This window comes from Marmota marmota, unplaced genomic scaffold, assembly GCF_001458135.2.
Source record: "Marmota marmota marmota unplaced genomic scaffold, marMar, whole genome shotgun sequence".
NCBI lineage: Eukaryota > Metazoa > Chordata > Mammalia > Rodentia > Sciuridae > Marmota > Marmota marmota.
This window is the reverse complement of record NW_025999897.1, coordinates 4,003,123-4,017,591: the sequence shown is the minus strand read 5'-3', so window position 1 is coordinate 4,017,591 and position 14,469 is coordinate 4,003,123. Positions and strand designations below refer to the sequence as shown.

Below are 14,469 nucleotides of genomic sequence, written 5' to 3'. Positions count from 1 at the left end.
CCTGCTACCCTCTTATCCCCTCTAAGCTCCCCAGATGAACAATGGGCTGAAAGCGATTCAGTGCAGCTTTTCATCCCCACACACTTTATTTCTCGCTTGGCACTCTCATCTGCACGAGGCCCACAATTGGCAGAGCTCTGAAGAGGGGGTCTAATCCCAGTCCTGGGAATCCCGGTGACTGCCCGAGACAGGGCAGATCACACACACCCAGGGCCAGCAGGCCAGAAAGTGCCTCACATCGCACCAAGCTTTAAGTCCACGCCAAGTCTGTTCAGCAAAGAGTGGGGTGACCCCAAGCGACCCATCCCTGGCAGTCAATGGCAGCTTGAGACCTCAGGAACCTCTAAAGTATTAGTAAGCCCCATCCAGTGGACTCTTGGTTCTGGAGACCCTCTGTCCCCCATCATAGGCAGCATGAGACAAATAACCCCAGGTATGGGCGATATCCCACTCCGCAGCTGCACTTACAGTTGGTCTACACACTTGGAATGACAGTGAGTCTAACAGTCCTCTCACTTGGTTGGGAGAAGGCTCTGAACCACCCACAGCTGCCAAAAAGATCAGAGCCAACACCATGAACCCTCAGGTCTCTGGGCCTCACAGCTACTCTCTCTAGGCTGCCTGGTTTACTCACTGTGGATCAAGACAGCTACACTTTGTGACACCCTGTTGTAACACCCAGAGGTTCTGCCACTAGGAGCCCCAAGGTATGTGCTGTGCATGACAGAAAGCTGCTAGGTGATGGATTTTCCCATTTGTCTCTGTGCTCGTGTTCTTTACTGGCCTCCACACTATCTCCTGCTACCCAGGATCAGTGGCCTGCAAATCTTTCTGAGTCCTGAAAGTGGATTCCCCACACTTGAAGTCCACAAAGTGCTTCAGCTAATGCAGAAAGGGGCGAGAGATTTTGTGTCACTTCTAAATGATAACCTGGAAGGCTGTAGGGAGAGCTTCCTCCTACTCCACCCAAACCTCTTTTTAAAAAAGCATTCTGATCACTAGTGAAAAGAAACCCAAAGTGACTTAAAGATCTCATGAACAACTAGTCACATCAACACAGTTCATGGCAGAAATGTTCACACTGGGAAAAAAGAAATGTTCATGCTCAGAGAAGACACAGGGGGCAAAGGGCGGGGACCACATCAGGCAGGGATGGCTGTTCTGCTTTTGCAGAGTGGTCAAGGATGCAGCAGGATTTCCTACCTTGTCGTCAAGTCACCAGGACCTGCCTACCTTTCTGACTGGGTCTTGTGAGGATCAAACAGAAGCAAGTATGAGGACCACACCCGAGTTATCTCATCATGAACCCAAAATAACACCTCAGTGATGGGCACTGAAATGCAGCCAGGACCAGGAAGCAAGCCAAAAATAGTCTCTAAGAAATCTAAACAGAAGCCTCACAGTCTTAAGTAAACTGCATTGGATTTAGAAGGCTCCCTCAAAGCCTTCATTCAGTTCCAATTTACTCTTATTTTACACGTAGCACTCAGACTCCCACACAATCCACAAATTAATAAATGCGTAAGAGTAATACTTGGACAAGGACAGTAGGTAGAACGACAAGCACAAGGACAGTAGGTAGAACGACAAAGAGAAAAATGACCTAAAGGGGGGATCAATACATGTAGGCGCAGGTGGCCCCATAGAACCCCACAGCCTATGAGGTGAGGGTACAACACAGTATGAACACAGATCTTGATATTAATTTTTTGGATTATCAAGAAATAAACTACGCCTTGTCTAATACTACTCAGTAAAGATAGATCAAATTGCGTTGTGAGAAATACGTCCATCAAAGAATAATCTTTCTCAAGTATGGATACTCAAAGCGCTCGGTGACTATGGGAACCCGAAACCTTTCATTCCTCCACAGCGGATGAACCACTGCTTGCTCTGTGTTCACTAGTGCCAAAATGCTGTTCTTTTATTAAAATGGAATTTTTCGCTTAGGGATCTCTCGTCTTTTACTAACAAGGGAATTTGAGGTGACATAATAAAAGCCACCAGGAAAACCAACAGCAGAGTCCCAAGCTAGCCTCCTCGACGTTCCCTATGCCACAGGCCACGCAGCAGTGGCCAAGAGAAACCAGATAGTCTCTAACCAAAGGGAAGAACAGACCTCCAGTTTAGGAAGCCAAGAAGAACAGATAAATAAGCAGGCAGGCCCAACACCACTCAGTGGGTTCGGTTCGCCCTTCAAAACTGTTTCCTTAGCAGGCAAAGTTCTGGCTCCAGAACATTTGTTGAAAAGCCTCAGAGACCATTTTTGGAATGGTGATTCTCAACTCAATGTTGGATAAAGAACCTTTGGGGAACTGCACACATGCCCAGGGTCCACCTGAGTCTCCTGAATCAAAACCTCAAAGGATGGCAGGAAATGGAGCCCCCCGCCCCCACACACCCCTACAAGACCCATGGAGAACTGCTCTCCATCAAGAGAACTACAGCTTAACTTCAAATGGCCTCAAACTCAAAGCAGGACCTCACCAGATGATCTCCTGATCCCATCAGACCACCTCAGTGACTTGGATTACTTCAAAAAAAAAAAAATCAAATCACCCACCTGCAAATGACCCAAACTCAGGTCCCACTTTGAGGAAGCCTCTACTCAGAATCTCCAGATTCTACAGTCCAGCCTCCACCAACATTTACTGGACTGAACAACGTCCACTGGAACATCTCCGTGTGGGCACTGTACACAGGGTGTCCCTTCAGGAGATACCTGGCTTTCTGAACCACCCTGCTTCGATGCCTCTTCCTCAAAAATACAATGAACCCTTGCAGCTCCTCCTGTGTCCCACCTGATGTTTTGAACCTGCATTTCAAGCCCAGTCAAGGCCAACTGCTCCCACAGGGAGAACCAGAAGGCAGGTTTTAAAACTCCAGGAATGCTCACTTGACCTTCTGCTGGACTTCGGTTTTCTTCTGCTAAGGTGCCACCTCAACTGCCCTTTGAAAGCTCACAGCTTAATGCCACCCAACAACCATGTCACTCCCCTCAACCAGAGCCACGCCATTGTCACACTCCCCTGCATGGAACCAAGGTCCACACTCACACAGATGGGAATGCCAAGCCAGGGGAGGAGGAGAGGAAACAGGGGGAGCGGCCAGATACTCACACACTGCTGTCTGTCAAGGACATGGAATCATCTGTCAGCGCATCACTGGAAATCTCGCTGTCATTAGCGCTGGTGGCTGGTGCAAAGACACAGCCGGAACCCATGTGATATGGATTGACAGGGTCGCTCCTCTTGAGGGACCTGTGGAAAAGCACAGTCAGAGTGTGGCCACTGATGATCAGTGGAAACCCAGGTCATCAGGTAAGGACACAATCCCACACCTGTTCCATGCCTCCTGCTGCCCAGGTCCAGGTGGGCCACAAAAGGGAGGCCCATCCGCCAGTGAGTCACCCTGGGGAGAGGCAGGTTGGGTTCCCCCCCATCAGTAGGTGTCTGCCAGAGCACAGAAGGAAGTCCAGGGGGGGTCCTACAGAGTCCTAAATACACACCTGCAAAGAAGGCGTAGACTCTGCTCTGCTCTAGGAGACTGTGATAACAGAGGGGAACAAGTCAGTGGATACAGGTGTCTTTCTCCCCCCTCTCCATACAAGCCTGGCCAAAACACTGCAATGGCAGGCCCCAAACATCTTCCCTCCCCGCCCGGTCTGTTAGCCCTAGTGATGTGAACAACTGGGGGCCTGATTGGCCCTCTGGCTTTGATCCTGGTTCCACAGCAGGCCAGACGGATGGGGCAGAAGACTTTAGGACAATGTTAGGGCTCCCTTGGCCCCTGTGCTGGGCCTCTGTCCTGCCCCTTCCCCCATCCAGGCCTTCCTTCCCCCAGGGCTGGCTGAGGCCAGCAGGACTGAAATGAGCAGCACAGCTGTTTTAAAAGGAGGCCCAGGCCCCTCCTCCAGGGGTCTCCAGCCCTTTTGTCTCAGTGGCCTCTGGGTCCCCATTGCTCTCTCTCTTGATCTCCTCCCAGAACAACCAGTGTGCCCCTCTCCTGCTGGGCTGCATTCCTCTTGTGTCACCAGCCAGGGAGTTCAGTGGGGGAAGGGAGATAGGTCAACAGGCTGCAGGAAGGGACCCTTCCTAAAGTCCCTTCAAGCCTAGTGTACCAAGACCCTACCATGCCCCGCAAGGGCAAGGCGGCAGCAAAGAACTCAACTGGAGGAGAAAGGAAGGCTCCTCCCTTTAGAACACATTCTATCAGGCCGAAGAAGACAGTCCACAAAGACAGCCTTGGGGCTAGCAAGAGGAGGGGTCCATGACAGGTCAAAGTAAGCCACCAACAGGTGCTCACTAAGCTCCTACTCACATGTGTCCAGCCCCCTGCTGGGCTCTGGGTATTCGCAGTCCCCAGGTTCTGGTCTCCTGGCCTGGTGGGCACCTCACCATCACGTGGGGGGGGTATCAGGAGGGAGGCAGGCCTAGTGTTATCAGGGGCGCAAAGATGACACACATTGCCCTGGGGACGGAGAGCTGTGCTGTGCCCATTTTATAGCTGAGGCCCTCGGTGGTGCCCTGGTCAGAGCCGGAGCTGGCGGGCATGGCGCTGGTTCATCCAGCTCTCAATGAACCTTTCTTTCTGCCTCTTAATACAAACACAGTCTCAACCTTTTGGAAAGTTCTAGAATACAAGGCAGGACATGAGCAACCTGATACATGATATCAGGTGGCCCAAATGGCAGGCAGGAAGTTTCTAGCAGGGATGGTCGGGGCCAGCTCCCTGGGATGGGTGGAAACGAGGTACATCATGATGAATGAGCAGGAATCCAAGGAAAAGACACCAGGACTGAAGGCAGGAAAGCTTTCCCCGACCAGAGAGCGCAGGGTGCAGGGCCAGGAAGGAGGCCCTAGGTGCAGGGCCAGAGTCTGTCTGACTGGGACGACGGGGAGGGGCCCTAAGGCAGGGGGCAGCAGGCCCGGGGTAGGGAGGAGGGCGAGCAGGATGTGGGGCCCAGGGTTTGCCACCAGGTGGGACTAGAAGGAGGGGCAAGTGCAAGCCGGGAGCCTCGTGGGAAGCTGTTGCCACATCTGGTGGAAGGGCAACAGTGGGCAGTGGGATGGAAAAGAAAGCAGGAGAGCCTGCCAGCTGTGTGTGCCAAGAGCTACCCCCACAGAAACACTGGAGTGAAGCTCCAGGCTCACCTGCCACCCTCAGTTCAGAAACGTTAACGACCAGGAACACCACTGACCAACCAACCACTAGGCATGCTCCTGAGGGGACAGGGTCTTCGTCACTACTCCCCAGTACCAAGAACAGGGCTGGCACACAGCAGGTTAACAGCTGCTGTTTTCAAATCCTCAAAACCACCCAAGGAGGTCCCCAAGCCTTAAATGGGCCAAGTACCTTATCAAGGCCACCCCACTGGAGACTTGGTTGGAGCGGCTGAATGTCAGCTGGGACCTGACCTTGTTCTAAGGCACTAGGCTGGAGCAGAAAGCCAGACCTTAGAGATGCGACATAGGCATGGAATTAACCAGAAGGTGCAAACATGCTGCATACTTTTGTGACTGAACTGCCCCAAGGACACTGGCCCTGTCCACCTAACTGTAGAGGCTAAAAGTCTTGCCCGCTCCTGGGACTTTCAGCAAAGACTCAACGAGAATGGTCAGTCTCCCGTGAACCCCTGCACCCCATGCTTTCTGAACAAGCAGAGAAAGGCTGTGAACACAGGCCGCGGGGGGACGTGGGAAAAGCACCATCCCAGCCCAGGAGGAACTCAAGAGGAGGATGCTCCCAGCTCACCCTCACCCTGAGGCAGAACCAGAGGAAATGGGCTTCACAAGTCAGAGAGAAGAAAGGACTTCTACCTGGTCAGAGAGCTGTGAGCGGGAGTGGATGAGGGTAGGCCAAAGAACCACCCAAGTCTAAACTGCCCCAGTTCCAGCTCTCTAGGGCTCGCAGGTGGGGGCCCCGCCTCACAGCAGGTAAACAAGATTACCTCTTTGTAGGTAGGTTCTGCACACTCTTGACAGAGACCAGAAGTCAGAGACTGGGACTGGCCAGCTGGACCAAGGAACGGCCTCCCACGTTGGGGGGCATCCACCTGAGAAGTGAGCAGGTCAAATGTGGCCACCTATGCTATGCTCTCCCACGCTGACGGGCCAGGCAAGAGCGCTGTGATTGGAGGTGTCACAGTCACACTCCAAAAGAGCCAACCACCAGCAAAAACAACTGTCCTCAAAAGTGCTACTGACTTCTCCCACAGTATTTACCATGACTTAGCTCAACAGAGCGCTGGCCCCTTTCCTGTCCAATGTCCGTCTCATGTACCAGACTGAGCACTTCACGAGGGGTTGGGCCCTGTTTGCCACGTGTCTCCAACACCAAAAGTAGTTGGTGGCACGTGGCAGCTCAAAACTTGGTTAAGCCTTCTTCAAAGACCTAGATCCAAACAGATTGCTAAAAAGTTTGAAAAGAGGAACAGAGGAAGATCAGAGAAACCAGAGCAGCCATAAACAGCACTCAAACACTCTCCATCCCTTGGTCCTGCTATCTTGGTGGCATTAACACATCAACAATGCCTCAGATGTAAGACTTATATTTCTGCCTCCACGGGGAGAAAATGACTCAATAGAAATTCCTTCCTCCCCAGCAAAAAAAAGACACCTAACTCAAACCCCATGTGCGCAGAGTCCCGCCCATTCTTTCACACATGGATCCCAAAATAAACTCGGCTCCCTCCACTTCTAAAATAGAGGGCTACTGTGTGGCCAGTAATTAAAACTGGAATATACTGCTCTCAACTCAGTTGACTGCAATAAAGTACTTGGATTTTCCTGCAGTCATAACAAGATGAAGCAGAGGAAGGAGGTAAGGTTGTGGGGAGACGGAAACTCAATTTTGAAGTGCCCAGAACTTTCTCAAAAGCACCACTTAATTTTAAGAAAGCAGATTAGAGCTGTTTTCTTGTGATTACTTAAAAAAAGGGGGGGAAAAAAAAAACTCGACCATGCTACAGTAATTGCACCCAGATGCTTTGATTCCTTCTTCCTAGGCTTCCAGTTGCTGCAAGGACTTTACATTCCTATGGAGCGCAGAGGCCTGGGGCACATATGGGTATGCTCTTTGCACCGGGCGTGCATCCACAGCCTTCCTCTGCCACTTCAGTATGCAGAGGGGTTTCAGCTGTCAGAGAGCAGAGGCTCCTGGGAGCTCAACGGATGTGAGTGTTTGTGGCTAGCCCACTCTTCTCTCATCTCCACAAGATGATGAGATGCTCTGCCGCAGCCCCTCCCCACAGCCCGGAACAGAGGCTCCCTACAGAGAGCCCACACAACCATCCTCAGGGCCTCCTTATAGGGCCCTTTACAGCAATGCGACTTAAAGATGACTTGCTTCCAAGCCGGTGCTAAGGCTTCCAAGAGTCTCTGACAATATACTTACAAAGTCCCTGCCCAACAGGCAACACCCACTTCAACAGCATTTTTGAAGGCAAGATCAAGGGGTGTGCAGTGAGGGGTCAGTGCCTTTTGGAACCAGGCAAAGTTTGACAAGTGTATCTTAGCCAAAGGCCTTCACCAAGCTTCATCCTCTGATTGCTGACTACTGCTTCCTGCATATCTTTCCAATGGCATCATTTTCTTTGATAACTGAAGCCAAGATTGATTCCAATGGCTTCACACAAAAATGGGCCTCATCAGCGAGTTCCTTCAGAGAACAGGAAGCACTTGGAGCCAGCAGAGGGCCATCTGCTGGGCCCAGTGGATTTTAAGTGAGGCCAGAGCAGAGGGCCCAATCCAAGGCAGATGAGCCCTGCCTGGGGCCCGGGCAGAAAGGGAAGCAATGCTCTGTGCACCCAACACTGTATCCCCTGCCCAAAATAAATGCTGGGCCGAGAGCCCACACCCGCAGTCCCCTCAGCCCACACCCCGACACTGTGTGTTTGTGTGCTGGGGTTTTTACACGTGCTCCTACCAACAGGTCACTTTTGTGCTCAGTTATTTATAGAGACCATCAAAAGCCTAAGCATCCCACTCAACCACTAGCAAACCAGAGCCCTTCCCTCTGAGGATAATTCCTGCTCTTCCGTCCCAACTATTTATATTAAACCTGACACCAAATCAGTAAGGACGCAAACAAGTCATTAAAAATGAGGCTCCTTTGAGTGCCCAAGGTAAACACAGGGCTTGGAAGGCTGGCCAGTGCCCTGGGCATCTGGCTGCCAAGACTCTCGACAGTTGACCAGAGACCCTCGGCAGGGCTCCTGTTCTGTTTCATTTAGTTTACAGAAGTAACTTCCTATGCCCCTCCTGTGTGCCAGGCACTTTGCACGATGAGGAAGTGGATGCAGGGGTGGGCTTAGCACCAAGAGTCAGTGGATGCCTGCAGCACAGGAACTGGCTGGAGAGACGCGCTTGAGCAAGTCCAACAAGCATCAAGCGCTGAGGCCTGGGAAGGGGAACCTACAAAACCTCACAAGGAAAAATGGGCCAAAACCTAAGAGCTACTCTTTAAAAGTGATATGCCAACTCGGTGCCCTTTTCACATCCCCAATTACGGTTAATTATACCAATTATAACACTTTATATCTTTTCAAAATGCTTCCCTTTACAAAGGGCTTTTGTGTTTATTATTTTGATCCTGAGAATAGCCCTATGACTATGACAGAAGGATCATGCCAACCCATTTTACAGATGGGCACATTAGGTTCAAAGTCTTCAATATTAGTTTCAGAAAGATGAACAGGGCTGGAACCAAGGGTCAGGATAACTCCCAATACACTTTCAGCAAAGACTCGATGAGAATGGTCAGTCTCCAGTGCATCCCTGCACCTCGTGCTTTCTGAATAAGCAGAGAAAGGCTGTGAACACAGGCCGCAGGGGGACTTGGGGACAGCATCTCCCTTGGGGGGACTGTACCCACACTCAAATATCTTACATGTTAAAATGAAATTAGATCATGTGGGTATTCTTAAATTCTCTGACAATGCTCAGGGAAGACAGACAGGCTGCAGATAGTCCAGGTGAAATGCTTCATTCCAACCCAACAGTGGGAAGATCACACATGAATCTAGTATGAGGACGCTCAGCCAATGAACAGCCATCCTCTCTCCATCAAGGGTGTCCCCAGTTTACAACCAAGAAGGCAGCACTGAAAAAAGGATCTTCTGCCCTGTCTTGGGACCCCAACAGCTTCTCAAGAGCAATCTCAAATTTGGTGCTGGAAATACCCCAAAGAAGCCTCAGAGAGGGGGAAAAGCAAACCAGGCTCTCTCCTGCCCATGCACAAGGAGAAGAGTGCTCTCCTCCTGTTGGCATCCAAAACCACACTGTGCTATTTGCAAAGGTGACAATCAGGTTGAGACACAGAAGCTCCACTGTCAGAAGGCCTCTGGGAAAGCAGCCTTGTCACAGGCCTTCAGGCATCTCAGCTCTGACCACAAGTGAGTGGGAGGGCAAGGAGGCCGGCAGAAGAGGTTTACCCCAGTGTCATCATGATGGAGCAGCGCACAGTGGCAGGCGTTCAGTGACTTCCCTACTTCAGGGGCCAGAAACAGTCTTCCAAAACAACCTGACTCCCTAAGCTTAGAGGTGCTGAAAGAACTCCTTCATGTGGGGCTGGGGCTGTAGCTCAGGCACTGGGTTTGATCCTCAGCACCACATTAAAAACAAATAAAGATACTGTGTGTTTATCTACAATTAAAAAAAAAAAAAAAAACTCCTTCATGTGATCCTGTACTTCCTTGCAAAAGCCAATCCTGTTCAATTTAGGTACAGACCAGATGTCTGAGCATTGGTAAACTGGCTGCCAAGGCTGTGAGGGCGCCCCCTGGTGGAGAGAGAATGAGCCTGCCATTGTCTCTCACTAACCGTCAATGCCCTTGGCTGCATCTAATCATAGCCTGCTAGGCTCAAACCTAGGGACCCCAACCTGAGAGGCTGAAGATATACTATCACGTGCCTACCCTCTCCTCCGGTACTGGACAATGGAGGCCACACCCTTCAGAGAGGGGGAAACCTCCAGGCAGCTACCTAGCAGACCAGGGTCCATAACATTAAGATCTACAGGGAAAGCAAAATAAGCCATTTAGATGGCAATCAAGTACGGCCCCACCTCTTCCCTTCCATGTCATAAGCAACAACCTCGACCAAGAAGTGCATTCTCTTGTCAGATATTAGGAAGTGGGAAAAGGCAAGGAAACAGAAAAACTCAACCTTAAAGGAGATCTTAAGTTGCCTGCAAAGATTGAGAATCTTAAGAATTGGCCATTCTGCAAAGGATTTTGTCTTTGAAGCTTCAAAAGGAGAAAATATTCTAGGACCCAGTCCTCCTGGACCAAGGTCTCTTCTCCATCAGCACTTAGCAACAAAATCAACTGAGGTCTGACTCTCGGGGTCTAGGCATTGAAAAACTTCAATTCATAAACCAGCAGAGTCCAAAGCTAAGGGACCTTCCCAGGGTTAGAAGGGTTTGTGTTGGGGTAAGTATCTACAAAGAGAACCACAAGTTTGGTCGTTAAGCCAAATGCTGGCTCTTATCTTAGCATAAAAAAGTTCAAAGGATCCCACTTACCCCTCGATGGGTGCACACATTATTTCCTGTGCCTCCACCACAACCCAGCTTCCTCCCTAGCCATGTTAATTCCCCTCTGCTGATTAGTGGTGGAATGACCCCTTCCCAAACCGGTGCTTAGTGGGTCTGGTGACTCAGAGGCATCAAAAGCTGCTGTCCTCTCTCTGTCTCTCTTTCTCTCTCTCTCTCTCAACCCCTTCTGAGGCTCTAGCCCAGGATAATAAGTAACCCACATTAATGAATACTGCCTGCTACTGTTTGAAGAGAGCACTGGAAGACTTCGGTATTTAGCTGTGCCTGCATCATCTCCACCCACCCCCTTAAACAACAAAACCAAGATCAAAAGGTTCTGGCCAGCGGTCCCAGATCTCAACAGACCTTTGTCAGCCTCTGCAGCACATCCATTCATCCATCCATCCATCCATCCATCCAACTTAATTCAAAACATCTGTAAAGTCCAGATCAGCCTGCAAGCCCCGCCCCCACCCGCCTCTTCCAAAGTCTTACCTGTATCCATTTTCAACAGTCTCTGTGGACCGCACACTCGCTGTGGCCCTCAGGGTTTTGCTGGACAAGCCAACCACAGTGGGTGAAAGTTTGCACTTGAAGTCGGCACAAGTCCATTCCTCTTCTTCATTCAAGGTGGGGAGGTAGCCACACAAGACCTTTAGGCTCCCGAGTCCAGCATTACTCATGTAAGCTGTGTTCTCTCCCCCACTCCTCACATATTCGAGGTATATATCAGAAGTCAAAAACATCTGGTAGGCATTTTCCTCCATCACCGATTGGATCTCAGTCTGTGCCTGGTCAAACATGATGGAGTCAATCTGTTGCTTCTTGATGCCATCTCTTATGTAGGTCTTGGTGGCAGGTTTCAGTTGCTTGGAGACAATGCTGTTGTTCTCAATGTACCTCTTGTAGATTGCTTTGGCTACTCTCAAAGTTTTGGTATCCTTAAGGTTCATCTGCCTGAATCCATTGCAGGCAAACCAGAAGTCTAAAGTATCCACACATTTCTCCCTCTCCAGGAAAGTCCGAAAGAGGTAAGCACCGTCTTGGTCGCCCAACAAGCAGTGCAGGGACTTGGTCCATCTAGTCAGAGGGGAATCCGGGGACGCCCGCCCCTCGGGCTCCCCCAACCCATCTTCATTTCGCCTGGTGTTTGAGGCGACAGGCATGAGTTTAGGGGCCTGGCCCTTGCCCATCCCCAGCTGGCAGGGTGGGGTCTCCCCTTCTTCCCCTGGAACCGGGGGCCGAGGGGCATCCTCGCGGAAGCTGCTGCTGGGATCCGGGAGGCGAGTCACCAACACAGCGCTACTCATAGTGAGGAAGCTCTTCTACTCAGTTGGGATTTTTTTTTCTTCCAGTTCCTCTCAGCAATCCGCGTGGTCTCTCTCTTTCTCTCTCTCAAGTCAGCAGGGGCTCATCTGAGCCTCCTCTCTGGGAAGAAAAGGAAGGGGGGAGGTGGGGAGAGAGAAAAGGGTATTGATCTAATCAAAACCAGATCTACCCAACATCAAAGCAAGAAAGTAAACAGGCTTTTCAACTCCTCAAATTCAAATCAAGCAACCCCGCTATCCGTGAGGTGCTCATCTCAAGTATCCGAAGCTGCTTTTTCAAAGGCGAAATCTGAGCTTCCCTCACCCTTCTTCAGGGGTGGTGGAGCTGGGGAAGGGGCGGAGAAGGTGAGATGGAAGGGCGGGGGCGGAGAGGACAACAAGGGAGGTGTAAGACACAACTTTTCAAATACCGGCTCAGCCCCAGCGCACGCACGTAGGGGCAGCCCAGTCCGCCCCCCTCCGAGAGCATCAACTCCTAGGAGGCACACTCCCAGCCGTCGGGCTGTGTGCAGGTGATGTCAATTTCGGTTAAAATTTCCCGGCTCAACTCTGCACAGATAACTGGAGCTCCAAACGTGCCCTTCCCCGGCATCTGGTTCCCATTCCTCCCATCCGCCCCCTCCCAGTGCGCTCCCTCTTCCACTCCTTAAAAATATAGAAGATCCCAGCCCAAAAGAAGCCCGCCCAACATAGATGGAATGGGGCTCCCACACTTCCAGATTCAGTAGGCACCTTCTCCCGTCCCAGATGCAAATGTTGCCCCCCCACACCCGAGAATCTGTCTCAGGCTATACCTCTGTCTTACCCGCTCCCAAAACCAGAAAGCAAATCACTCAGATGAGACTGGTCTTGGAACTTTGCAAAATAGCTGAAAAGCCTCAGAACCCGTCGCTCCCTTACCTCTAACCCGCCTCCCTGAGTCGCGAACCCTACAAAACCAGATCAGAAGCGGTCTCACGCTACTACTGCCTGTGCCAAGAATCCCGAACTCCACTGACCTCAAAGCTCTTTTTCCCCCCAAAAACCCCAAAGTCTTATCTAACCAATAAACAAGTCGCTTTCCCTAGCACGGGAAGGATCAAACTAATAAAGGTAGGGGCGGTCCGGGTGGACTGCCGGGAGAGGGGCCGGGGACCTGGCCCTGGGTGGGTACATGCGGCCCGGGCCTGGGACCTCAGGACGCCGTGCTGGGCAACGCCGCCTGTGGAGTGGCAGGGCTGCGGGTGGCGCCGCGCACCCGGGAGGAGGGGAGGTGGGGCGGCCCCGTTACCTGCAAGACGAAGGCCGCCGAGGCCGGGCTCTCATCTCCTCCGAGCCCCTCAGGCCCGGCCCCNCCGTCCCGCCCCCGCCGCACGCTCCGCTCCCGCGTTAACTCTTCCCCAGCCCTCTACCGCCCCTAGTCAGCCCCCCGCGGCCTCCCGGGCGTTCTCTGCCGGAGTTCTGATTCGGTCTTTCAAGTTCTCCGGCCTCTTTGCTCTTGTCTCCTCCCCCTGCCTGCCCTCAACTGCTCTGGAATGCAACAGTTTCTTATAACAATCTGGCCATCGCAAGAACTGCAAGCAAGCAGATTTTTTTTTCTATCATCAAACATTTCCACCTCTGTTCAAGTTTCCCTGGGAATTTGTGCTCGGAGGAGCTTGGAAAGGGAGTTTTTGCCCCGTAATCAACTGGCCAAGTGCCGTAGGGCGCACGCCGGCCCGAACGCGGAAGGCACTCCAGGAGTGTGAACGCTTGCACGCATTAATCTTGAGTTTGGGTAAATAACAGTTTGCGGATGATTGGCGTTTGTGCATGTGTAAAGATGAGACTGTGAATCTTCTAACTCAGGCCTGGGTGCTGGAGACGCTCCCTGACACTGCGTTAGGGAGTGTGCCTCAACTCCTTGAAGATTTACCCCAACTTCCCAACCTTGCCTGGCTGTCAGAGTGCTCAGTGCACCCACGTGAGCCTTCTCTCTGAACCAGCGCATGCTCACTACTGACTCCCAAAAGGTCTCCATCCTCCCATTTGTTACCTATTCAACAGTCAGGGAATGTTTTTATCCCCTCTTGATACACGGTTTCAATGTATTGAAAACACTCTCTTGTCACCTTTGAATTCCTCCCCACATTCTTCCCCAAATGTTTTTAAGGCACAAAATAGACTGCAAACCCAGAACATTATTTATACATTCATCAATTGCTACAATGATTCCCTCATTTGATGAGCTAATAAACTTTTCTTCCTTTTAAAAAACAGAAAAGTGTGAACTAAAGAGATCCAAAGAGTGAAAGAGCCCTGGCCTCAACAGAGCTGGGCAAATCTTTGGCTCTCCAATGTTACTGACTTTTTCTTTATTTGTTGCTGAACTTAATGGATGGCAAGTCCTTATGAGTAGAAAGAAGGCCTATCAGTAGGCCTTCAGAACTTTAAAGCAGGCAAGAAACATGACTCTCTAGTTTCCATAGGAAAAGAGAAATAATATAGGCCAGGGACTGCAATCCCTCCATCTCTGCCTATGGGGCTGCCATAAGGGATTAGAGTTCTTATAGCCAAACTTGAGCTACTGGACACATGGCAGGTGGCATCTACCTCCCCAAGGCCTGCCTCTCTGTGTCCATCAGCC

At 51.2% G+C, this 14,469-nt stretch overlaps 1 protein-coding gene across 4 annotated transcripts in view; it reads right to left on the bottom strand.

The window, feature by feature from the left end:
- Window positions 1-14,469, bottom strand: part of Axin2 (axin 2) — an 84,804-nt gene that overhangs the window by 15,826 nt on the left and 54,509 nt on the right. The window contains exons 1-3 of one of the 4 annotated variants that reach the window (XM_015504842.2): window positions 13,135-13,209; window positions 11,032-11,964; window positions 3,120-3,260 (exon numbers count right to left, since the gene is read on the bottom strand). In XM_015504842.2, the coding sequence (XP_015360328.1) occupies window positions 3,120-3,260; window positions 11,032-11,846 (956 nt within the window). In that variant the 5' untranslated portion in view covers window positions 11,847-11,964; window positions 13,135-13,209. Of the gene's footprint in view, window positions 1-3,119; window positions 3,261-11,031; window positions 12,495-13,134; window positions 13,210-14,469 lie in introns of those variants that run through there. The other 3 variants (XM_048798174.1, XM_048798175.1, XM_048798176.1) reach the window with 3 other exon arrangements.